Source organism: Salvelinus alpinus, chromosome 24, assembly GCF_045679555.1.
Source record: "Salvelinus alpinus chromosome 24, SLU_Salpinus.1, whole genome shotgun sequence".
Taxonomy (NCBI): Eukaryota; Metazoa; Chordata; class Actinopteri; order Salmoniformes; family Salmonidae; genus Salvelinus; species Salvelinus alpinus.
Window position 1 is genome coordinate 30920560 of NC_092109.1, and position 23617 is coordinate 30944176.

At 43.1% G+C, this 23617-nt stretch overlaps 3 protein-coding genes across 7 annotated transcripts in view; 1 reads left to right on the forward strand and 2 right to left on the reverse strand.

Moving 5' to 3' along the window:
* The window catches only part of LOC139552600 (nuclear factor related to kappa-B-binding protein-like), a 29286-nt gene extending 15877 nt beyond the window's left edge, over window positions 1–13409 (forward strand). For 3 of the 5 annotated variants that reach the window (XM_071364480.1, XM_071364479.1, XM_071364481.1), the window contains exons 18-26: window positions 9–132; window positions 246–325; window positions 3230–3420; window positions 3522–3774; window positions 4015–4224; window positions 4395–5105; window positions 8216–8322; window positions 9000–9135; window positions 9296–13409. In XM_071364480.1, coding sequence (XP_071220581.1) covers window positions 9–132; window positions 246–325; window positions 3230–3420; window positions 3522–3774; window positions 4015–4224; window positions 4395–5105; window positions 8216–8322; window positions 9000–9135; window positions 9296–9424 — 1941 coding nt within the window. In that variant the 3' untranslated portion in view covers window positions 9425–13409. Of the gene's footprint in view, window positions 1–8; window positions 133–245; window positions 326–3229; window positions 3421–3521; window positions 3775–4014; window positions 4225–4394; window positions 5106–8215; window positions 8323–8970; window positions 9136–9295 lie in introns of all 5 variants that reach the window. The other 2 variants (XR_011670456.1, XM_071364482.1) reach the window with 2 other exon arrangements.
* Window positions 13401–18435, reverse strand: LOC139552602 (transmembrane protein 45B-like). Its single transcript, XM_071364484.1, has 6 exons — window positions 18321–18435; window positions 16852–17054; window positions 16530–16742; window positions 16154–16338; window positions 15905–16047; window positions 13401–15594 (listed from the first exon to the last, which is right to left on the reverse strand). The coding sequence occupies exons 2-6, from the start codon at window positions 17039–17041 to the stop codon at window positions 15492–15494; spliced, it is 834 nt and encodes a 277-aa protein (XP_071220585.1). The 5' UTR covers window positions 17042–17054; window positions 18321–18435; the 3' UTR covers window positions 13401–15491.
* A 2294-nt stretch (window positions 18436–20729) lies between these two features.
* Window positions 20730–23387, reverse strand: gng8 (guanine nucleotide binding protein (G protein), gamma 8). Its single transcript, XM_071364486.1, has 3 exons — window positions 22198–23387; window positions 21258–21376; window positions 20730–21079 (listed from the first exon to the last, which is right to left on the reverse strand). The coding sequence occupies exons 2-3, from the start codon at window positions 21339–21341 to the stop codon at window positions 20951–20953; spliced, it is 213 nt and encodes a 70-aa protein (XP_071220587.1). The 5' UTR covers window positions 21342–21376; window positions 22198–23387; the 3' UTR covers window positions 20730–20950.
* Window positions 23388–23617: the final 230 nt, after the last annotated feature.

The window sequence follows — 23617 nt, forward strand, 5'->3', positions numbered from 1 at the left end:
TCCTGCAGGTGAACACGGTTGTGAGTGGGGCTCTGGACAGGCTGCACTATGAGAAGGACCCCTGTGTGAAGTATGACATCGGCCGCAAGCTGTGGATCTACCTGCACCGCGACCGCGGTCAGGAGGAGTTTGGTGAGCAGCACTTTCTAACAATGGAAAGTGATAAGATCTGAATGTGGTTGACATTGCTTTCCTCAGTAGCCCACAGGCACATTGTTACAACTAATCATTCTGTCCTCATCTAGAGAGGATTCACCAGGCTCAAGCTGCTGCTGCCAAGGCCAGAAAGGCTCTGCAGCAGAAACCTAAACCTGCGTCTAAGCCTGTGAGTCCCACTGCCTCTACTCTGCTGTAATTGCTGTACATCCAACAAATTGAGGTTTTATACCCTCTCAGCTAATGTACACTGACATACCCTCTCAGCTATTGTACACTGACATACCCTCTCAGCTCATGTACACTGACATACCCTCTCAGCTATTGTACACTGACATACCCTCTCAGCTCATGTATACTGACATACCCTCTCAGCTATTGTACACTGACATACCCTCTCAGCTCATGTACACTGACATACCCTCTCAGCTCATGTACACTGACATACCCTCTCAGCTAATGTACACTGACATACCCTCTCAGCTAATGTACACTGACATACCCTCTCAGCTCATGTACACTGACATACCCTCTCAGCTAATGTACACTGACATACCCTCTCAGCTCATGTACACTGACATACCCTCTCAGCTCATGTACACTGACATACCCTCTCAGCTCATGTACACTGACATACCCTCTCAGCTCATGTACACTGACATACCCTCTCAGCTCATGTACACTGACATACCCTCTCAGCTCATGTACACTGACATACCCTCCTAGCTCATGTACACTGACATACCCTCTCAGCTCATGTACACTGACATACCCTCTCAGCTCATGTACACTGACATACCCTCTCAGCTCATGTACACTGACATACCCTCTCAGCTCATGTACACTGACATACCCTCTCAGCTCATGTACACTGACATACCCTCTCAGCTATTGTACACTGACATACCCTCTCAGCTCATGTACACTGACATACCCTCTCAGCTCATGTACACTGACATACCCTCTCAGCTCATGTACACTGACATACCCTCTCAGCTCATGTACACTGACATACCCTCTCAGCTCATGTACACTGACATACCCTCTCAGCTCATGTACACTGACATACCCTCTCAGCTATTGTACACTGACATACCCTCTCAGCTATTGTACACTGACATACCCTCTCAGCTTGTATGTAGACTGGAGAATTTGCAACTTTGAATGTGGAAAGTCTTGCTAAACCACTTGTCATTTTTGTCTAGAATCCTGATGATAGGCTGATCAGACTGTTACTATGGAATGAGCTCTGTTGTTGTCTAACATACAGTTGCGACCAAATATATTGGCACCCTTGCACTGTTCTTAAATAATTCCCTATTTCTTCACAAATATACTGAACAAAAATATGAACGCAACATGTAAAGTGTTGGTCCCATGTTTCATGAGCTGAAATCAAATATCCCGGAAATGTTCCATACACACACAACATTTATTTCTCAAAAATTTCAGGCACAAATTTGCAGTGGTGTAAAGTACTTAAGTAAAAAGTACTACTTAAGTAGTTTTGGAGGGTATCTGTACTTTACTATTTATATTTTTGACTACTTTTACTTCACTACATTCCTAAAGAAAATAATGTACTTTTTACTCCATACATTTTACCCGACTGGGGTTCCTGAGTGGCGCAGCGGTCTAAGGCACTGCATCTCAGTGCTAGAGGCGTCACTACAGACATCGTGGTTCGAATCCAGGCTGTATCACAAGCAGCAATGTTTAGGAGTCCCATAGGGCGGCGCGCAATTGACCCATCGTCGTCTTGGTTTGGCTGGGGTAGGCCGTCATTGTAAATAAGAATTTGTTCTTAATTGACTTGCCTAGTTAAATAAAGGTAAAAAGAATATATATATATAAAAAAACATGATGCATGTTTTGGAGGGAAAAAAAATCTGTACAAGCTTCCTGTTTTTAACTCTGTCATTTAGGTTAGTATAGTGGAATAACTACAATGTTGTTGATCCATCCTCAGTTTTCTCCTAACACTGTTCTAAAGTCACCATTGGCCTCATGGTGACATCCCTGAGCGGTTTCCTTCCTCTCCGGCAACTGAGTTAGGAAGGATACCTGTATCTTTGTAGTGACTGGGTGTATTGATACACCATCCAAAGTGTAATTCATAACTGCATAACTTCACCATGCTCAAAGGAATATTCAATGTCTGTGTTTCTTAATTTTTTACCCATCTAGCAATAGGTGCCCTTCTTTGCGAGGCATTGGAAAACCTCCTTCGTTTTTGTTGTTGAATCTGTGTTTGAAATGCACTGCTCGACTGAGGGACCTTTCAGATAATTGTATGTCAAATCAAATCACATTTTATTGGTCACATACACGTTTAGTAGATGTTGTTGCGGGTTCTAGCGAAATGCTTGTGTTCCTAGCTCCAACAGTGCAGTAGTATCTAACAATTCACAACAATACACACAAATCCCAAAGTAAAATAATGGAATTAAGGAATATATAAATATTGGGATGAGCAATGTTGGAGTGGCATAGACTAAAATACAGTAGAATAGAATACAGTATATACATATGAGATGAGTAAAGCAAAGCTATGTAAACATTATACACGTGTGGGGTACAGAGATGAGATAGTCATTAAAAAAAAGAATGTTAAATACTTATTGCACACAGAGTGAGTCCATCCAACTTAAAGGTGTACTCCTGAAGAAGTAAAGGGGTGTGAATACTTTATGAAGGCACTGTAGACATGGACAGTATATGAATAGAAAAGGTGTGTACAGAAGTATTTATATAGGATGAGCCTTGATTAGAATAAAGTATGTGGAACGGTGTGAAAATATTATTAAAGTGACCAGTGTTTAATGACTATGTACATAGGGCAGCAGTCTCTAAGGTGCAGGGTAGAGTACCGGGTGGCAGCCGGCTAGTAACAGTCACTAAGTTCAGGGCAGGGTACTGCTCAGAGGCCGGCTATTAATGGCTATTTAACATTCTGATTGCCTCGAGATAAAAGCTGTTTTTATATTGGCAATTGTGCCAATATAACTGACTGTAACTGTATGTCATGGTTGTGGTATGTGTTGATGGTGACTATGCACCCTGTGTGTTATAGAAGTCTGGAAGTAAGGAGGGGGGTGGGAAGACCCCTGGAGGCCTGGAAGCAAGTGAAATGGGGGGTCCCATGTCCCCAACTCCGACCACCCCCACTACCAGCACCCCTGGAACCCCCAAATCACCCCTCGCCCCTGTAGCCACAACCCCCACCAAAGCTGGGATCCCAGATTCAGTCAAGACCAGTCCTGGGTCAGTATAACCCAGATACCATGGATGAACTCTTATCAGGCTCAATTATAGAACTTCTTTATGTTATGTTAGTACTAATGCACTGCTCTCTTCACCCTTAGTGTTCTACTGGTGTCTCCTCCCCCCATGCCCCAGCTGGGGACCCTGTTGTCCAGCAGCCAGTCTGGCCCCCAGGTCTCTCAGCCAGCTACCTCCCAACACACAGCCAGGGTAGTGGGCCACCAGTCAGGCTCTCTCCCACAGGTACGAGTGGTTTCTTCCCAGACAGCAGGAGGACAGCATGCCACGCTGCTGCACCAAACCCCTCATCAAATCAGAGTGCCAGTCACCATGGGAACCAAGGGCATCACGCAGGTTAATCACTGACTATTCTGTTACCCACAAAACAATGCAATGCTTACTATCAAGAGAACTGAGTCTCTTCAGTGTTACATCGATTTTGAGTTAAAAACATTTACCTAGAATTTGCACCATATTTAACTGTATTAATCAGACATGGTCTTGAACCACAGATAAGAGGCATGTGTTGCTGTAATACACTGGTGCATGTGATTGAAGGGTTGTGTTTCTCCTCTCTCCACCCTAACTGAGCAGGCTGTGGTGTCATTACCACTGAGGACCCAGTCTGCTGGTAGCCCCATCCAGGTGCAGGCGTCCAGAGGGCAGACAACCCTGTCAGTGTCAGGCCTGACCACTGCTGTTACTGTACTCAAACCTCAGACTGCGTCCCCTGGCAGCCCAGCACACAACCCTACCTCCCCCGCTGTCCGACAGGGAGTCACCAGCCAGAACATCATCAAACAGGTGAACAGGAAGTTATTACAGTTCATTAGGAGGCATTTAAGGATTTACATGTAAATAAGGTTTAAGATATTTATAGTTTCGCTGTAATGTGTTCATGAAAGAGATTTGTTTTTTCATTTGTCAGAGTATTTCCTGTATGTTTTATTCTCATGTAATTTATCTCTCTAAAGGTGGCTATCACAGGCCAGTTGGGCATAAAGTCTCAAGGTAGACCGGGTCTTCCAATAACGGCTACCAATCTTCGCATCCAGGGCAAGGATGTGCTCCGCCTGCCCCCCTCCTCCATCACCACAGACTCTAAAGGACAGACGGTGCTGCGGATCACTCCTGACATGATGGCCACCCTAACTAAGTCCCCTCTCACCACCGTCAAACTCACCCCCGACATGTTAGGCACTGCCACTACCAAGAGCATATCTGCTACTCTCCATGTAACTCCACCCCACTCCACCTCCAGCCCAGCCTCCTCCTCGGGTGAAGTCCGGACCAGCAAGGCCTCTGCTGGCACCACCACCCTGTTGAAGGCTGCAGGGGACACGATCCGCCTGATGCCCACCCTAGCAGTCACTATGGCCGAGCAGAAGACCAGAACCTTCTCCACCGTCTCCTCGTCTGACTCGAAGAGTAGCACCACCATACGGATCATGCCCGGCCTCGGGATCATCCCACAGAAACAGGGCCAAACCATCACCATGACTACCACCACTGGCAGCAAACCAGTCTCCACTGGAGCCGCCACTGTCACCATAGCCACCAGCGTACTGGCCGGAGCTAAAGGGGTGACGGTAGGCTCTTCTGCCTCAGGCTCCCTGACTCTGGGAACAGCCACAGCTACTGTCCGCCAGGTCCCCGTCACAGCCACAGTGGTGTCCACACAACCAGTAAGACCCACAGCTTCATCAACATCACCATTAACTCCCCTCTTATATCTACTGTGGGATTCAGGATGGTTGTGTAATAACAGGAGTGTAGCAATTCTTTATCCAGACACCTTCTCTGCCTCTGTTGGGAGGGCTAACGTGGGATCTCTCTTATTTTCAAGACATTCTATATAGCCCCATTCTATATAGCCACATTCTCTATAGCCCCATTCTATATAGCCACATTCTCTATAGCCCCATTCTATATAGCCACATTCTCTATAGCCCCATTCTATATAGCCACATTCTCTATAGCCCCATTCTATATAGCCACATTCTCTATAGCCCCATTCTATATAGCCACATTATATATAGCCCCATTCTATATAGCCCCATTCTCTATAGCCCCATTCTATATAGCCACATTCTCTATAGCCACATTCTATATAGCCCCATCCTATATAGCCCCATTCTATATAGCCCCATTCTCTATAGCCACATTCTATATAGCCCCATTCTATATAGCCCCATTCTCTATAGCCCCATTCTATATAGCCACATTCTCTATAGCCCCATTCTATATAGCCACATTATATATAGCCCCATTCTCTATAGCCCCATTCTATATAGCCCCATTCTCTATAGCCCCATTCTATATAGCCACATTCTCTATAGCCCCATTCTATATAGCCACATTCTCGATAGCCCCATTCTCTATAGCCCCATTCTCTATAGCCACATTCTCTATAGCCACATTCTATATAGCCACATTCTCTATAGCCACAATCTCTATAGCCACATTCTCTATAGCCACATTCTATATAGCCCCATTCTATATAGCCCCATTCTCGATAGCCCCATTCTCGATAGCCTCGATAGCCACATTCTATATAGCCACATTCTCGATAGCCACATTCTATATAGCCACATTCTCTATAGCCACATTCTATATAGCCACATTCTCGATAGCCACATTCTATATAGCCACATTCTCGATAGCCACATTCTATATAGCCACATTCTCGATAGCCACATTCTATATAGCCACATTCTCGATAGCCACATTCTATATAGTCCCATTCTCGATAGCCTCGATAGCCACATTCTCTATAGCCACATTCTATATAGCCACATTCTCGATAGCCACATTCTATATAGCCACATTCTATATAGCCACATTCTCGATAGCCACATTCTCGATAGCCTCGATAGCCACATTCTATATAGCCCCATTCTACACTGCTCAAAAAAATAAAGGGAACACTTAAACAACACAATGTAACTCCAAGTCAATCACACTTCTATGAAATCAAACTGTCCACTTAGGAAGCAACACTGATTGACAATACATTTCACATGCTGTTGTGCAAATGGAATAGACAAAAGGTGGAAATTATAGGCAATTAGCAAGACACCCCCAAAAAAGGAGTGATTCTGCAGGTGGTGACCACAGACAACTTCTCAGTTCCTATGCTTCCTGGCTGATGTTTTGGTCACTTTTGAATGCTGGCGGTGCTCTCACTCTAGTGGTAGCATGAGACGGAGTCTACAACCCACACAAGTGGCTCAGGTAGTGCAGTTCATCCAGGATGGCACATCAATGCGAGCTGTGGCAAAAAGGTTTGCTGTGTCTGTCAGCGTAGTGTCCAGAGCATGGAGGCGCTACCAGGAGACAGGCCAGTACATCAGGAGACGTGGAGGAGGCCGTAGGAGGGCAACAACCCAGCAGCAGGACCGCTACCTCCGCCTTTGTGCAAGAAGGTGCACTGCCAGAGCCCTGCAAAATGACCTCCAGCAGGCCACAAATGTGCATGTGTCAGCATATGGTCTCACAAGGGGTCTGAGGATCTCATCTCGGTACCTAATGGCAGTCAGGCTACCTCTGGCGAGCACATGGAAGGCTGTGCGGCCCCACAAAGAAATGCCACCCCACACCATGACTGACCCACCGCCAAACCGGTCATGCTGGAGGATGTTGCAGGCAGCAGAACGTTCTCCACGGCGTCTCCAGACTCTGTCACGTCTGTCACATGTGCTCATGTGCTCAGTGTGAACCTGCTTTCATTTGTGAAGAGCACAGGGCGCCAGTGGCGAATTTGCCAATATTGGTGTTCTCTGGCAAATGCCAAACGTCCTGCACGGTGCTGGGCTGTAAGCACAACCCCCACCTGTGGACGTCGGGCCCTCATACCACCCTCATGGAGTCTGTTTCTGACCGTTTGAGCAGACACATGCACATTTGTGGCCTGCTGCAGGTCATTTTGCAGGGCTCTGGCAGTGCACCTTCTTGCACAAAGGCGGAGGTAGCGGTCCTGCTGCTGGGTTGTTGCCCTCCTACGGCCTCCTCCACGTCTCCTGATGTACTGGCCTGTCTCCTGGTAGCGCCTCCATGCTCTGGACACTACGCTGACAGACACAGCAAACCTTTTTGCCACAGCTCGCATTGATGTGCCATCCTGGATGAACTGCACTACCTGAGCCACTTGTGTGGGTTGTAGACTCCGTCTCATGCTACCACTAGAGTGAGAGCACCGCCAGCATTCAAAAGTGACCAAAACATCAGCCAGGAAGCATAGGAACTGAGAAGTTGTCTGTGGTCACCACCTGCAGAATCACTCCTTTTTTGGGGGTGTCTTGCTAATTGCCTATAATTTCCACCTTTTGTCTATTCCATTTGCACAACAGCATGTGAAATGTATTGTCAATCAGTGTTGCTTCCTAAGTGGACAGTTTGATTTCACAGAAGTGTGATTGACTTGGAGTTACATTGTGTTGTTTAAGTGTTCCCTTTATTTTTTTGAGCAGTGTATATAGCCCCATTCTCTATAGCCCCATTCTATATAGCCCCATTCTATATAGCCGCATGCTCTATAGCCGCATGCTCTATAGCCCCATTCTCTATAGCCCCATTCTATATAGCCACATTCTCTATAGCCCCATTCTCTATAGCCCCATTCTATATAGCCGCATTCTCTATAGCCCCATTCTCTATAGCCCCATTCTCTATAGCCCCATTCTCTATAGCCGCATTCTCTATAGCCCCATTCTCTATAGCCCCATTCTATATAGCCCCCACCACCCCACCTTTTAAAGGATCATCCAATGATTGTCTCCCTCTTTTATTTCCCCAGGGGAAGTTACCAGCACGGTTCACAGTGCCTCTGTCTGTCCTCAGCCAACCACTGAAAAGTAAGAGTGTGATGACCACGCCCATACTGAAAGGAAACCTCAGTACCAAGTGAGTCCTCATGTTCAGTTCAGCCTTAAAGGAAAACTCTACCCCAAAACTATCTTTTAGTCCATTGTTGACATAGTCCCAAAATGTTTTGCTTGTCAGCAATCAAGTTTTGAAGATATGTAACTTTAAAAATACACAAATCATTCCCAAATGATGTTGAATTATTATTGATTATCATACGATGCAAAACGCAGCATCCTATGAAGCAAAATGAATAGAATATGTTTCTAAACACGTCTACATTCATTTGGATGTTACCATAATTACAGATGTCCTGAATTAATCGTGTATAATGATGAGTGAGAAAGTTAGACGCACAAATAACATACCCCCAACACATGCTAACCTTTCACCATTACCAATAACAGGGGAGTTTAGCATTTTTGGGGGGGTATGATATTTATGCCTCTAACTTTCTCACTCATCATTATTCACGATTCATTCAGGATGTGTGAATTTGTCCCAATACTTTTGGTCCCCTAACATGGGGGGACTATGTACAAAAAGTGCTGTAATTGTTGGATATATGGATGAAAATACCCTCAAATTAAAGCTGACAGTCTGCACTTTAACCTCAGTCATTTCAGAAGTGCTGGAGTACAGAGCCAATACAACCAAAACATTTTCACTGTCCCAATACTTTTGTAGCTCACTGTGTATGTATATGGTCGGTGCAGTATCAGCAGTCTGGGCAGGAACATCATCCTCACCACCATGCCTGCCGGTACCAAGCTGATAGCTGGGAACAAGCCAGTCAGCTTTGTCACGGCTCAACAGTTACAGCAGCTGCAGCAGCAGGGACAGGCCACACAGGTCAGTCAGCAGCTCACCTGTTATCCGTTACTCACCCAGCTCCCAAACAAACTACATTCTGTTGCAGGACAAGAATTGTTCCTAACCATGTGAAGGGGGAACTCCTGACCCATCAGGTATAGTAGTTGGTAGGAGTGGCTGATGTATCTGTCTCCTCCAGGTGCGGATCCAGACGGTGCCAGCCCAGCAGCGCTCTGCAGCAGGCTCCCCCAAGTCAATGTCCACTGTCGTAGTCACCACCGCACCCTCACCTAAACGGGCCCCGGACCCGCCACCACCAGCACAGTGACACGCATTCCCTAAGCCAGCTACTGCTCTGTGCAGTGCCACCGCTCCAGAGGCAGGTGATGCCTAGGAGCCATAGCCCAACTCTGCTCTCTCAATGTTTAGGACGGATGTCTGGAGATGAACACAGGAGTAATCTGGCAGCAGATGAACACAGGAGTAATCCCAGGACAGCATATCACTAGACCATTTATAGACAGTGGTTTCACCTGACATATCTGTTGTGCAAGGCTAAGTTTCAGCAACACTAATGAAATAGCCTGCATTTAGGGAGTAAACGTTATTTATAATAAGAGTTACATGGAGAAAATTGGACCTCTTTGAAATGAAAATGAATGGCCCTCCCTCCAGCAAAATATATTTGACCTAAACCCTCCCTGAACACACAATAATAATAAACCTAAGTGGATAGCAGAGTACGTCTAGCGTTTAGACTCACTTCTGGGACAGACCAGAGCCTTACATATGCAGTTTTACAAACTGTTCTTCGTCCTGTAAGCATTACATGGCAACAAAGGACTTTTGAGAGCGCACATGGCTGTGGGCCAGAAGGTTGTGGGTTCGCAGACCAATGTGAACAAGAGCAGGGTGGAAAGATCTGCTTTATAGTAAAAACATTGCATGAATCTAGTATCATGTCATGCAGTTCTACGTAATTTTACATATTACAATATTTTTTTAATGCCACACAAATTACCAAACGAAGGGACAGAGAGAGAGGCCTATCTGTTCGTCTTGTCATATTTCTCCAATGTCAAATCAGTGTGTCTTGTTTGCAACGACACTGGCCCTGTTTGCAAATAATTACATCTGAGATGTCATTATGAATCTGAACATGGTACTTTCAAAAGTTAGGCCTACCTTTCCATCCCAGACAGAGTAGGCCTACCTTTCCATCCCAGACAGAGTAGGCCTACCTTTCCATCCCAGACAGCGTAGTCCTACCTTTCCACCCCAGACAGAGTAGGCCTACCTTTCCATCCCAGACAGCGTAGTCCTACCTTTCCACCCCAGACAGAGTAGGCCTACCTTTCCACCCCAGACAGAGTAGGCCTACCTTTACATCCCAGACAGAGTAGGCCTACCTTTACATCCCAGACAGAGTAGGCCTACCTTTCCATCCCAGACAGCGTAGTCCTACCTTTCCACCCCAGACAGAGTAGGCCTACCTTTACATCCCAGACAGAGTAGGCCTACCTTTCCATCCCAGACAGCGTAGTCCTACCTTTCCACCCCAGACAGAGTAGGCCTACCTTTCCATCCCAGACAGAGTAGGCCTACCTTTACATCCCAGACAGAGTAGGCCTACCTTTCCATCCCAGGCAGAGTAGGCCTACCTTTCCATCCCAGACAGAGTAGGCCTACCTTTCCATCCCAGACAGAGTAGGCCTACCTTTACATCCCAGACAGCGTAGTCCTACCTTTCCATCCCAGACAGAGTAGGTCTACCTTTCCATCACAGACAGAGTAGGCCTACCTTTCCATCCCAGACAGCGTAGTCCTACCTTTCCACCCCAGACAGAGTAGGCCTACCTTTCCACCCCAGACAGAGTAGGCCTACCTTTCCACCCCAGACAGAGTAGGCCTACCTTTCCACCCCAGACAGAGTAGGCCTACCTTTCCACCCCAGACAGAGTAGGCCTACCTTTCCACCCCAGACAGAGTAGGCCTACTGACGCAAATGTAAGCTTTAACTGCTGGCTACTCTTCCTCCATGGCTTAACCCAGTGAGAGAAGGTCGTAAGTGCTTCCCTAAAAGCTGTCTGGGTTTAAACATATTTTATTGTACAGAAAGTGAATAGCTTAATCAATTGATAGTGACAGAATTAGATTGCTTCCCAAGCGAAGTCATTTTTTTGTCTTCTCGGATATAAGAGGTTGTAGATCAGCCTCTCAATGTCAAAGAAACGAAACAATGATACATGTTGTTTCTAGCATAAAGCATCGCGGACGAAAGCGATTTTATCGATCACTTTATATAATCGGATCCATTCTATTTTCTTCAAAATCTTAAGATAACAAGGGGTAGGGCTGTGCTTTTTGCCATTCTCTTTAGTAAAAAGTAGGCATATGACATAACATCTCATACCCTCTCAATTCGAGTCTTGGTTTTAACTTAACAGCCCTTCAATGACACGGAGGTAGGCTATTTAAAGAGTGGAGGAATTGACTGACAAATGTATGGATATAGCAGCAGCCTAATTTTTTCTGTCAAACAGGTAGGCCTACCTCTTATTTCTTAAATAAGAAGGAACAGGCTCCAACACAAAGCCCTCTTGTTAGTAAAGTCTAATAAAAATGAATATGGTTCAAATGAATTATGCCTACTTTTAGCACCATGAGCTGTCCGTTTCTGATTGATTGTGCCGTGGCTGCTGCTCTCAGCAACACAATGTAAGTTGCTCGAACCTGGCTTATTATTTAACTCTGGTAAATAGGCCTACATCATGGGAAAGAAACATATTGTTTTTAATCAAATCTATTATTGTAGCAAGCTATCAAAGTTTACTTCCGATCCTCCTCATCTTCACCCTCCTTCTCAAACTGAACTGAACAGACCATGGGCAAGATAGTGAATATTTTGGACTAGGCCTAATAAAATATTATTTTTGGAAGAAGCCTTTGACTCTCCTCCTGAACTACCATCATAGGCCTACACAGCACAGCATTGGTTAGGCAGTACACAAAAAAGGTTTTTGATCAGCAAGAGCAGAGCAGGCCGGGACTCAGGGTTGGAATATTCATTGCGGTGTGTAATGCAGCCTAGTTTTATTTACACCATCCCGGCAGCTATCTTATAAATATAACTTTGTTCTGTGCTTGTCTGAGGATGCACTTCATAGCCTACAGCAGGGATCATCAGCTAGATTCAGCCGTGGGACCATTTCTTCCTGGAGCGGATGGTCAGGTGGCCAGAACATAATTACAAATCATTTGTAGACTGCAGATTGACCACAAGAAGCCCAAACGGATATAATGTTTGACTAAAACAATCATTTCAAACCTTATTTACATTTGTATATGATCACGTGTCTTTCTATTATGCGTGGAAATACTTGGCAACAGATTTCTTAAATTAAAACCACTTGGAGCTGATTTCCTTGTGTTTTTACAGTCTTTTATGTCCAACAATGGAAATTCCACACCAAAAGAAACTTGTGGGACCAACTAAAATGTGGCCCGCGGGCCGCCAGTTGGAGAACCCTGACCTATAGGGTATGGGTCATTTGATTGAGACCACACTAAATAGCGTATAAGGGCACTTAAATAGCATGCCCTGCGGAGAATTATAGATGAGGGGTGGCATCGGGCACACATCGCCTTATAAGCAACTAATTCTAAAACACTGAGAAATATAGACATTTCATCAATTACAAATGATGACGCTCCCCTGGACTAGATGGAGAAAATACTAAACACTCTTCTTGAATAAAATTGACTAAGCATGACCCTCCCCCATTTTCCTCCAGGTACCCATTATGTCAATTTCAATCCATCCTTACTGTAAGCTTTCTTACAGTAGGTGTCAGGCAAGGCTCGGTCAACAGCTTGTACAAACTAGACTGAAACTAGCCTAGTTTCTACTAATGGTAAACAGACAAAGTGTATTTTCACCTTACTCATTGATCTTTATAAACAAATTCAAGTTGATTGCTATTTATTTCTATCCAATTTAAAGCCAGACTGGTATGATGTCTTATCCAGTAAGCAGATACATTGTTCTAGGTATCCTTCATCTCTAAGTCTATGGAGGGCCTTATCATTGCAATTACTGACCATTTGAATGCAAAGTTTGTGGTTCCATCTTTAAGACATGGTATAAAATATGATTGCAGTGTAACCTCTCTTGACATCCTTGTCAGTGATTTGTCGTTGTTCATTTCTTGATGATTCTGGTTGTAATATAGTCTTATTTTTTCTGTGGTTGTGAAAGTAGAAGTATTTTGTACCTAAAAAATAAATAACTACAGTACAATGAATGAAAAAAATATTTTTGCGATTTATTGGAAATATATACTGAACAACAATATAAACGCAACATGCAAAAATGTCTAAGATTTTACAGAGTTACAGTTCATATAACGAAATCAGTCAATTGAAATAAATTCATTAGCCCTAATCTATGTATTTCACATGACTGGGAATACTGTTGGTCACAGATACTTTTGGTCATGTAGTGTATGTGGACACCTGCTCATCAAACATCGCATTCCAAAATCATGGGCATTAATATGGAGTTGGTCCCCCCTTTGCTGTTATAACATCCTCCACTCTTCTGGGAAGGCTTTCCACTAGCTGTTGGAACATTGCTGCGGGACTTGCTTCCATTCAGCCACAAGAGCATTAGTGAGGTCGGGCACTGATGTTGGGCGATTAGGCCTGGCTCGCAGTCGGTGTTCGATGGGGTTGAGGTCAGTGCTCTGTGCAGGCCAGTCAGGTTCTTCCAAACCGATCTCGGCAAACCATTTCTGTATGGACCTCACTTTGTGCACGGGAGCATTGTCATGCTGAAACAGGAAAGGGCCTTCACCAAACTGTTGCCACAAGAACCATGAAAAACAACCCCAGACCATTATTCCTCCTCCACCAAACTTTACAGTTGGCACTATGAATTGGGGCAGGTAATGTTCTCCTTAGTTGATCAGGCTGTTGATTGTGGCTTGTGGAATGTTCTCCCACTCCTCTTCAATGTCTAGTTAAATAAATAAGAACAATGGCTGCGCGAAGTTGCTGGATATTGGTGGCAACTGGAACACGCTGTCGTACATGTCGATCCAGAGCATCTGGTGAGTATTCAGGCCATGGAAGAACTGGGATATTTTCAGCTTCCAGGAATTGTGTACAGATCCTTGTGACATGGGGCCATGCATTATCATGCTGAAACATGAGATGATGCCAGTGGATGAATGGCGCGACAATGGGCCTAAGGATCTCATCACAGTATCTCTGCATTCAAATTGCCATCGATAAAATGCAAATGTGTTCGTTGTCAATAGTTTATGCCTGCCCATACCATAACCCCACCACCACCATGGGGCACTCTGTTAACAACGTTGATATCAGCAAACCGCTCGCCCACGTGACCCCATGCACGTGGTCTGTGTGAGGCCAGTTGGATGTACTGACAAATTCTCAAAAATTCCTTTGGAGGCGGATTCTGGTAGAGAAATTAAATTATATGGTGACAGCTCTGGTGGACAATCCTGCAGTTAGAATGCCAATTGCACCCTGCCTCAAAACATGAGACATCTGTGGCATTGTGTTGTGTGACAAAACTGCACATTTTGAAGTGGCCTTTTATTGTCCCCAGCAGAAGGTGCACCTGTGTAACGATCATGCTGTTTAATCAGCTTCTTGATATGCCACACATTCAGATTGGAAACATAGGATCAACACTTTACATGTTGCGTTTCAATTTTTGTTCAGTGTATTATCTTTGGTAATCCATTAGACATTCTGTTTTTTTTTTCCAGGATGGAAGGAAGTACGTTGCTCTATAGCCACAGGCAGGATGAGCACATGTTTAAACCGTCTTAAGAGGAGAGGAAACCCTGTCAGGTAACAATGTCCGGTGTTCATGTTTCACTTCAGGGAGGAAACCTCAAAGGAATGCTAGTACATTTCACTTATCTTGACAATCATAAATTAGCTTTTATAGTTTGAATTACATGCATTTGTAAATCATTTTATTTGCAATTAATTTGGCCTTAATCTGAACTCAACAATACATCTCATTATTTCATTGAAAAATATCACTCAAAATAAAAAATATACACGCTAGCACGGATACAAATGTTAATGTTAAAAAAATGTTAATCAAACTTCAGACAAAAAAATAACAATTGGAGAAAACAATAACAGTGATCTACTACTGTACACACCAGTGGAAGCTGGTGAGGGGAGAGCGACTCAATAATGGCTGGAACGTAGCTAATGGAATGGCATCAAACACTTCCATGTGTGTTGATGTAGTGTATTTGATACTATTCCGCTCCAACCATTACCACTAGCCTATCCTCCCCAGTTAAGGTGCCACCAACCTCCTGTGGTACACTTCATGATCCATCCGCTTACTCTTCATCAGAATCCTGCAGCAGAGCCTTCTGGGAGCTGGATGTCTTTCTCATCCCGATCTCTATGTCACCTCCCTTCCCTGCACATCTTTGTACACAGCTGTTAGGACCAGAGAAGAAGAAGCCATAGGTGGAAGTTGGCCGATACTGGCAGTGAATTTACCCAAGCTATATTAATGTAATGAGTTAGTTTATTTCGTTCAAGTTAAACTGAAATTTACATTTTAGTCATTTAGCATTCATCTTAAGATAGCTAGGTGGGATATCCACATCTCAGTCATAGTAAACACATTTTTCCTCAATAAACTAGCTATCAGCAAAGTCAGTGCTAGTAGGGATAAAGTTAACTGACCTATTTGGAGACGGTATAAAAGCGTATGGATGAAACGTGGATAAAGGAAGATGCTCACCACCAGCCCATCCAGTAGTTGATGCCAACGATCAGCAGGGCCACAGCTAGATGCCAGCAGAAGCACATGGTGACGAACATGGTGTTATCGTGTGCCTTCAGATCCCACTGTACTCCGTTTAATGGGTACAGCACGAATCCAATCTGAAAGAACAAACACATTTGCTCAGTTTTTCTCTGAGAGTGTGATTCATGAGATCGACTCGTTTGAAAATGACAGTGGTTCATTTGGTGGTGGTTACTGTATTACCTGAAAGAACCAGGAGCCTTGCAGGATGGTCATGCTGGTCCTGAGAAGTTCCAGTATGATGTTATCTCGCATGAACACCTCCAACAGGGTGCTGGCCGCCACACCAAACACTGCCACAAACAGCAGGGAGTGGATGTGGGTATCCAGAGGAGGGCGCATGTGCACATGGAAGTAAAACAGAAACCCTGGAGGGGAATGGAACATCCTGGAATATTAACACAACATGAAGATAACATATAGTCAGTGTCTACAGTTCAAAGAGCAAGGAAATACTATTTGTGATAACTATAACAATTATCCTGATGGTAAGAATACCTGCAAATTAAAATACGCCTCAAGTCTGCTAATGACTAGAGATGTACAATTGACACTGTACCTTCAATGAAAAAAGCCAGAGAGAGAGCAAGACGGTCAAGACCAAGTGGGACTGGAAGCGGCGACATACTGAGGACTTTAACAATTCCCCAGATGCCGAAGAAGAAGTACATTGTGCTGTGCTGCCAGTTCATCAGCTTCACCCAGGACTTAGTCTCTCTGAGGTACAGGTGGCCATGGGGCCCATCGGGCACAAACTGCTCTGCCATGATGCCTACAGAATGACAGAACAACATCTAGGTCAAATGTGGTTGAGAGATTCCATAGTGTAAAATCCTGAAAGAGAGAGTGGTACAAATAAGTGCACCAAGGAAGACACTCACCCACAAAGGCTAAGAAAATGATGAGTGCCCCCTCGATTAAGTCGATTCTGTTAAAGAACAGGGGCAGTTTTTGTCTTCCTTTAGGCTGACGCCTCCTCCAGCAGTGTCGGAGAGGGTACTTCATTGACCAACACAGGCCTAACAGCAGAAAGCAGCTGCCAGGAAGGGCATGTCCCTTGAAGTTGGCCATCCTCCTGTCAAAACTGAAAAATTTGAAATATATTAATGATAAATTAAATGAGCAATAAATCATAAACAAGTTGTTTTGTGATAATAGAAAGTACCACAGAGAGTAATTGTTTGAGCAACTTTACAATTTTCACAACTTTAATAAAATATGCAAAAAGGTGCGTATGAGCTAAACGATGCAGATGGAAATGATTTTGTACTAGGACTATTCAGTCATCCAGAATGAAAGTATATTTGTTTTTTTATCTTGAGGTCAATTTAGAACACGCATTGTGTCCTGGCAATGACTCCCATGTATCCGGGAGATAGATACCAGTCCTAAAGACATTTATCTTGCAAATTAAAATGCAAATCCATTTGTGCAGTCCAAAATAGAGCTAGATGGTTAGAGATAACATAGAGGTGCATAGTAAAGAGAGAGAGACCAAGGTAAGACAATTCTGGAGTTTGCACACCGGTTTGTAGTTTCCAGTCATGTCAGATAATTGATATAAAAAAGCACTTGTGTGATCATAGTAAATTTTACCTTTAAAGAAATGCTGTACTGAGTTGAATATGCATGTGCTGTGTATAATAGGTCAATGTCTGTACTGGGGGAAAAAACAAGAGTTGGTTGTGCGGGTGATGTCCTTTAAGTCATGCTGGTGGGATGTCACTTACTTATTAGGCATCACAGTAGGCTGGAGTTCGATCCTTTTTATTTTTTGGTTGTTGGTGTAATGTATTGTATACCTTTGGTTGGTTACTGTTTATTTTTGTTTGACAGAGGACGTGTGTGTGTGTGTGTGTGTGTGTGTGTGTGTGTGTGTGTGTGTGTGTGTGTGTGTGTGTGTGTGTGTGTGTGTGTGTGTGTGTGTGTGTGTGTGTGTGTGTGTGTGTGTGTGTGTGTGTGTGTGTGTGTGTGTGTGTGTGTGTGTGTGTGTGTGTGTGTGTGAGAGAGAGAGAGAGCTAAAAATGAGGAGTGGTAAACTATCTGTCAGACAAGTTTTTCTCGACCGGTCGCCTTGCATTCAACATTGCATAAAATATTGCCTTATTTTCTGTTCATTTTTAAAACTAAGAATTGTTGATTTTGAGTTTCATTTGAGTATTTCTCCTCTTCTGTCTGGTCCTATAAATGAAACCGTCAGACTTGTTGACATGTGGGGCGTTACCAGATTAACACCGGAGACTTTGTACCCTTACTCATCAATCATGAAAGAACACTGTTTTTTTCCACTATTAATAAACTGTATACAAAACAACCATAAAAATCCAGAGAAAGTTTAAAATGTGCATACCTTGTTTGTTGTTACAGAGCAGTTGGACGACTGCTCCCTCTCAAATCAGTGAATCCTGTTAGTTGAGATGAATTGCAATAACAGTAGCCAACCTGTCTACACCTGCTTGTCTACCTGTATTGAAATCATCATGTGACACTGCTCTTGCTTGCTCTGCATGACCAGACTGCGACCAATGAGCACAACCCCCAGGGTTCTAATTACAAATGGAAACACATGGTATGCTTATTTTAATTATCTATTTATTAAATTAATGTATTTTTTGTTGATCATTGTAGTGCATCAATGGAATTATGTGAGACACCTGCAGTGTTTATGCCTACTTCAATAGGCTAATAAATACCGGTTTCATATGCAAACAGTTTGATCTAGTAATATACAGTGCCTTCAGAAAGTAGTCACACCCCTTGATTTCCCCCCCCACATTTTGTTGTTACAGCCTGATTTTAAAATGGATTAAATTGATATTTTTTTGGTCACTGGCCTACACACAATACCCCCTACCCCATTTTCAAAAATTGTACCAATTAATTATGAAAAGCTGAAATGTCTTAAGTCAAGTATTCGACCCCTTTGTTATGGCAAGCCTAAATAAGTTAAGGCGTAAACATTTGCTTAACAAGTCACAAAATAAGTAGCATAGACTCGCTCTGTGTGCAATACTAGAAAATCATTTATAACTAACCCAAGATAGTTCAAACGGGTGCTTCAGCTTTACAGCCCCTGTGACATGTCTGGGTTACCCCTTCTGTCTATGATAATAATGTTTAATGTGATCTTTGATTGACTACCTAATCTTTGTTCCCCATACATACAATTATCTATAAGGTCCCTCAGTCGAGCAGTGAATTTCAAACCACAAAGCCCAGGGAGGTTTTCCAGTGCCTCGCAAAGAAGTGCAGCTACAGTATTGGTAGATGGGTATAAAAAAAGAAGCAGACATTAAATATCCCTTTGAGCATGGTGAAGTTATTAATCACACTTTGGATGGTGTATCAATACACCCAGTCACTACAAGATACAGACGTCCTTCCTAACTCAGTTGCCGGAGAGGAAGGAAACTGCTCAGGGATTTCACCAATGGTGACTTTAAAACAGTTACAGAGATTAATGGCTGTGACAAGAAAACTGAGGATGGATCAACAACATTGTAGTTACTCCACAATACTAAACTAATTGACAGTGAAAAGAAGGAAGCCTGTACAGAATAAAAATTGTCCAAAGCATGCATACTGTTTTCAACAAGGCACTAAAGTAATACTGCAAAGAATGTGGCAAAGCAATTAACTTTTTGTCCTGAATACATTTGGGGAAAATCCAATAAACCACATTACTGAGTACCACCCTCCATAATTTCAAGCATAGTGATGGTTGCATCATGTTATGGGTATGCTTAATTGTTTTTCAGGATAGAAAATAAACGGAATGGAGCTAAGCATTGGCACAATCCTATAGGAAAACCTGGTTCAGTCTTCTTTCCACTATACAATAGGAGATTAATTCACCTTTCAGCAGGACAATAACCTAAAACACAAGGCCAAATCTACACTGGAGTTGCTTACCAAGAAGACAGTGAATGTTCCTGAGTGGCCGAGTTACAGTTTTGACTTAAATCTACTTGAAAATCTATGGCAAGACCTGAAACAACCAATCTGACTCAGCTTGAAGAATTTAGAAAATAATAATGGGCAAATATTGCACAATCCAGGTGTGCAAAGCTCTTAGAGACACCCAGAAAGACTCACAGCTGTAATCGCTGCCAAAGGTGCTTTTACAAAGTGTTGACTCAGGGGTGTGAATACTTATGTAAATTTATGTAAAATATTTCTGTATTTCGTTTTCAGTAAATGTGCAAAAATGTCTAAAAACATGTTTAAACTTTGTCATCATGGAGTATGGTGCTTAGATGGGTGAGAAAACCCCCTGATTTAATACATGTTTAATTCAGGCTGTAACAACAAAGTGGAATAAGTCAAGGGGTATGAGTACTTTCTGAAGGCAGGTAGCTATTTTGTTGTCAATTTCAAAATAACTGAAATTTGACTTTTCTATACCAGGGCTGTTCAAATCCAGTCCTGAAGGGCTGAAACACTTCTGGTTTTTGTTTCTACCTGATAGTTAATTGCACTCACCTGGTTATCCCAGGTCTGAATTAGTCCCTGATTAGAAGGAGAGGATGAAAACCAGCAGTGGCTTCACCCTCCATGACCGGAGTTGAACAGCCCTGTTCAACACTGTTGTGTAACCTCTGAAAAGGGTCACAGAACTCTCAGATGTCAGGCATTTTACAGTAGAGTATTGCTGGGGGTTTTAGGAGGACTTAGGCACAATTTCAGTTAATGTGTAATCTCTTACTTTCAGGGAGGTGTTTGCTGGAAGGGAGAGGCCAGTGTAAATGCCAGACTCAAATGAAATTCGATAATGTTTATTTCAGTCAATCAGATCAATCCAGATAAATATTTAAAGCATTTACTATACAGGTTTTTAAATACAAAATCATCACCCTGACTAGGCATACCAAAACCAACATATTCAATTGTTCTTCACTGTTACTATCAGATTTATTCCTTAGAACTGGCAATTAATTATTGCTAATAATGACACAAAACTTGGGGTTATAAGTGTGGGGATCAGAGTATTGCACAGAAGAATTTCTTCTCCCGAAAGGGGTTCTCAGAGGATGGCACTGGTGTCACCAGCGGGTCCTCCTTGGCATGAGCCTCACAGAAGGCCATTAGATCAGCTGCTGCTTTGGACACCTGCACATATAAAACATGGTTAATAAAGACAAAGATAAAAGATTGGAGAGTGGGGAAAAAGACAATGTGCTCTATTTACAATGTAGTTACTGATAATCAACATCTTATTCGGTAACATGAAGAGATAATCTACTACTGGTACTCCAGCTCTTATGCCTTGTAACCATTCGTTGCTCACCATCATTCTTTCAATGTTGACCTCCAGTTTCAGCTGTTCCACTGTCTTGCGAGCATCTGCAATCTTAGCCATGTTATTGGACATCCTGCTTCCTCTCGCTGTACCTCAGCCTGGTCCAACTGTTTGTAGATTATGCATTAATTTAATTTAATGCAATTAACAAGAATCGTCAAAATCACACTTTTCTTAAAATCAGTTACACGCGTAGTGCCATTTTCCATCATACATACATGCCAAAGCATACATGCCAAAGAGATAGTGTGTCATGGTTTCATGTGCTTGTTATTGCTTCTGCTGCCTGGGTCTCAGCTGGAAGTGTTACAGTGAGGGCCTTAGAGGGAGAGGTGCAGGGAGGGGCATGCATAGGCAGCAGCATTACCCAGGGGGCACCTCACTTGTTTCTCTGTATCTGTATATCTATTTGTAAATTAAATTTGCTTAACACTTATTATCGTTTAATGAGGATCGTACTGTATTTGTGATGATTAAAAGTAGCATTCGTTCTCTTACGCATTGCATGTGAATAAAGAAAATAACAATCACTTCTCTCATCCCTCCATATACAATGCCTCATTTTGTTGCTGGTAATCATGTGGCACAGTTTGTCTCTTGATGACTGTTGCCCACTATGCCCATTCAGAGGGCAGTGAAACATCCAAACTTAACTGCAGTTTATTTTCTCAGACTTTTCTTTCATAGACAACTGAATGAACTGATGATGAAAACTAGTTTTGTTTTTGACATGAACATTTACATAACATGACCTACACTTTAATGGACTGTACAACAAAAAATATGTAAAACTTTATAATTTTTGGCCTATATCAGAACACAGTAAAATGTATGTTTTATTTACCAAAACACAATGTCACTGTCACTATGGACTACAACACATAAACATCAGCACAATCTAATTCAAAGAGTCTAATTAGCCACTTACCACAAAAACAAGACAGACGGGTTGGTAGTTCCAGGGCTCTACAGTTGAGGTGTGATAGTTGAACAAGGCACACTCCACCCACTTAGAGTTCCAAATGGAGAGAGATTAGGGGGTAAGATGGGGAGGAGTGCTTGAATAGGTTGCCTCCTCTTATAATTAGCTGTCTTTCTACCCCCATGTTGGGCTCAATGCAACAGTAGTAGCAGGCGACGTGGGGTGTGACCTTCCTTTCTTTGTCATTTGCTTGTCATCAATTAGACTAGCATTTGATCGGTTTACCTCAGACAACTAGATCGTTCTTTGGAAAAGAGATTGTAAGTTTGTTGTAAAGGTTGTACTTTTTTTTCTCATAATTTTTCTTGCAAATTTGGGTAATGCTTATTGGATTTAATTATTTAAGCCAGTGATCTGCGTGTAACCAAGAGCCTTAGGCAGGACCGGTGTCATGAGAGATATGCCCAGTGGTTGTTTTCCCACATACTCCCTCAACAAATATGTACCTGCAAGATTACACAAGAGAGGAAGCTTCGTATCAGACTCTACACATTTTATCTGTTGGGATTGAAGGGAGAGAATATCATCGTTATCTTAAAATACTCTTGATGGAGTGTAATACGGAATGTTTAATACTATATAGCTAGCCTATTATCATAATTCAGTGTGCGGCTAGTGATCCTGACAGTCTGATATAGAATGTGAAGTGAAATCTCTCAAAGGGCAGTTACAGTAAGCTTCCAGTAACTCATAGTACTGCCTGGATTGTCAGTATCTCCAGCAGGGCTTGCAGGGTTGCCAGACAACAGCAGGGGGCACAGTGCCTGCCTCATAGTTGAATGCCAAGCGTCTCATTAGCAGGTGTTTTCCTGCATTAATTGGTCGTCTCACTGCAAGTAGGGGGCTCCAGCCAGCCCAACAAGCTAGCCCTTCTACACTAACCCTTTCTCTGCTGCTGGGGCACAGGTGGATAGTTTGCCCACAGAAATGTGTTCTGTTAAATGGTGATTTTTTATTGAATTCATGTTATTTTATCAAACTTTTACTCTAGAGTCTAGACCAGGGGTACTGAACTCTGTCAGGAGCCTTCTGGACTTCTGTTCTACCTGATAATTAATTGCACACACCTGGTGTTCCAAGTCTAAATCAGTCCCTGATAAGAGGGGAACAATGACAAATTGCAGTAGAAGTGGCTTCGAGGTCCAGATTTAAATTTGAGGGGTCTAGACCATGGTGTAATGATATATCATACCATGTATGGAAGTTGCCACAGAGGGCCAAGCAGCTGGTGAGTCATTGAGATGTTTATAGGTTAAATAACAGCAGTTTATGTACACTTGTTGATGATATAATTGTTCTAGGCTAGGCCTTTGTGCAGCCCACCGGAGTTGGATGTGACCTGGAGGCACCAACCTCTGTTGAAGAC

Excerpts from the sequence above, each read along its gene's own strand:
- LOC139552602 (XM_071364484.1), bottom strand. The coding sequence starts at position 17,041 with ATGGCCAACTTCAAGGGACATGCCCTTCCTGGCAGCTGCTTTCTGCTG. Across the intron at positions 16,743-16,851 it reads CATTTTCTTAGCCTTTGTGG|GCATCATGGCAGAGCAGTTT; the intron begins GTGAGTGTCTTC and ends GTCATTCTGTAG. Across the intron at positions 15,595-15,904 it reads AACTACTGGATGGGCTGGTG|CTGTGTACAAAGATGTGCAG; the intron begins GTGAGCATCTTC and ends TGGTCCTAACAG.
- gng8 (XM_071364486.1), bottom strand. The coding sequence starts at position 21,341 with ATGTCCAATAACATGGCTAAGATTGCAGATGCTCGCAAGACAGTGGAA. Across the intron at positions 21,080-21,257 it reads TCAACATTGAAAGAATGATG|GTGTCCAAAGCAGCAGCTGA; the intron begins GTGAGCAACGAA and ends TTATATGTGCAG.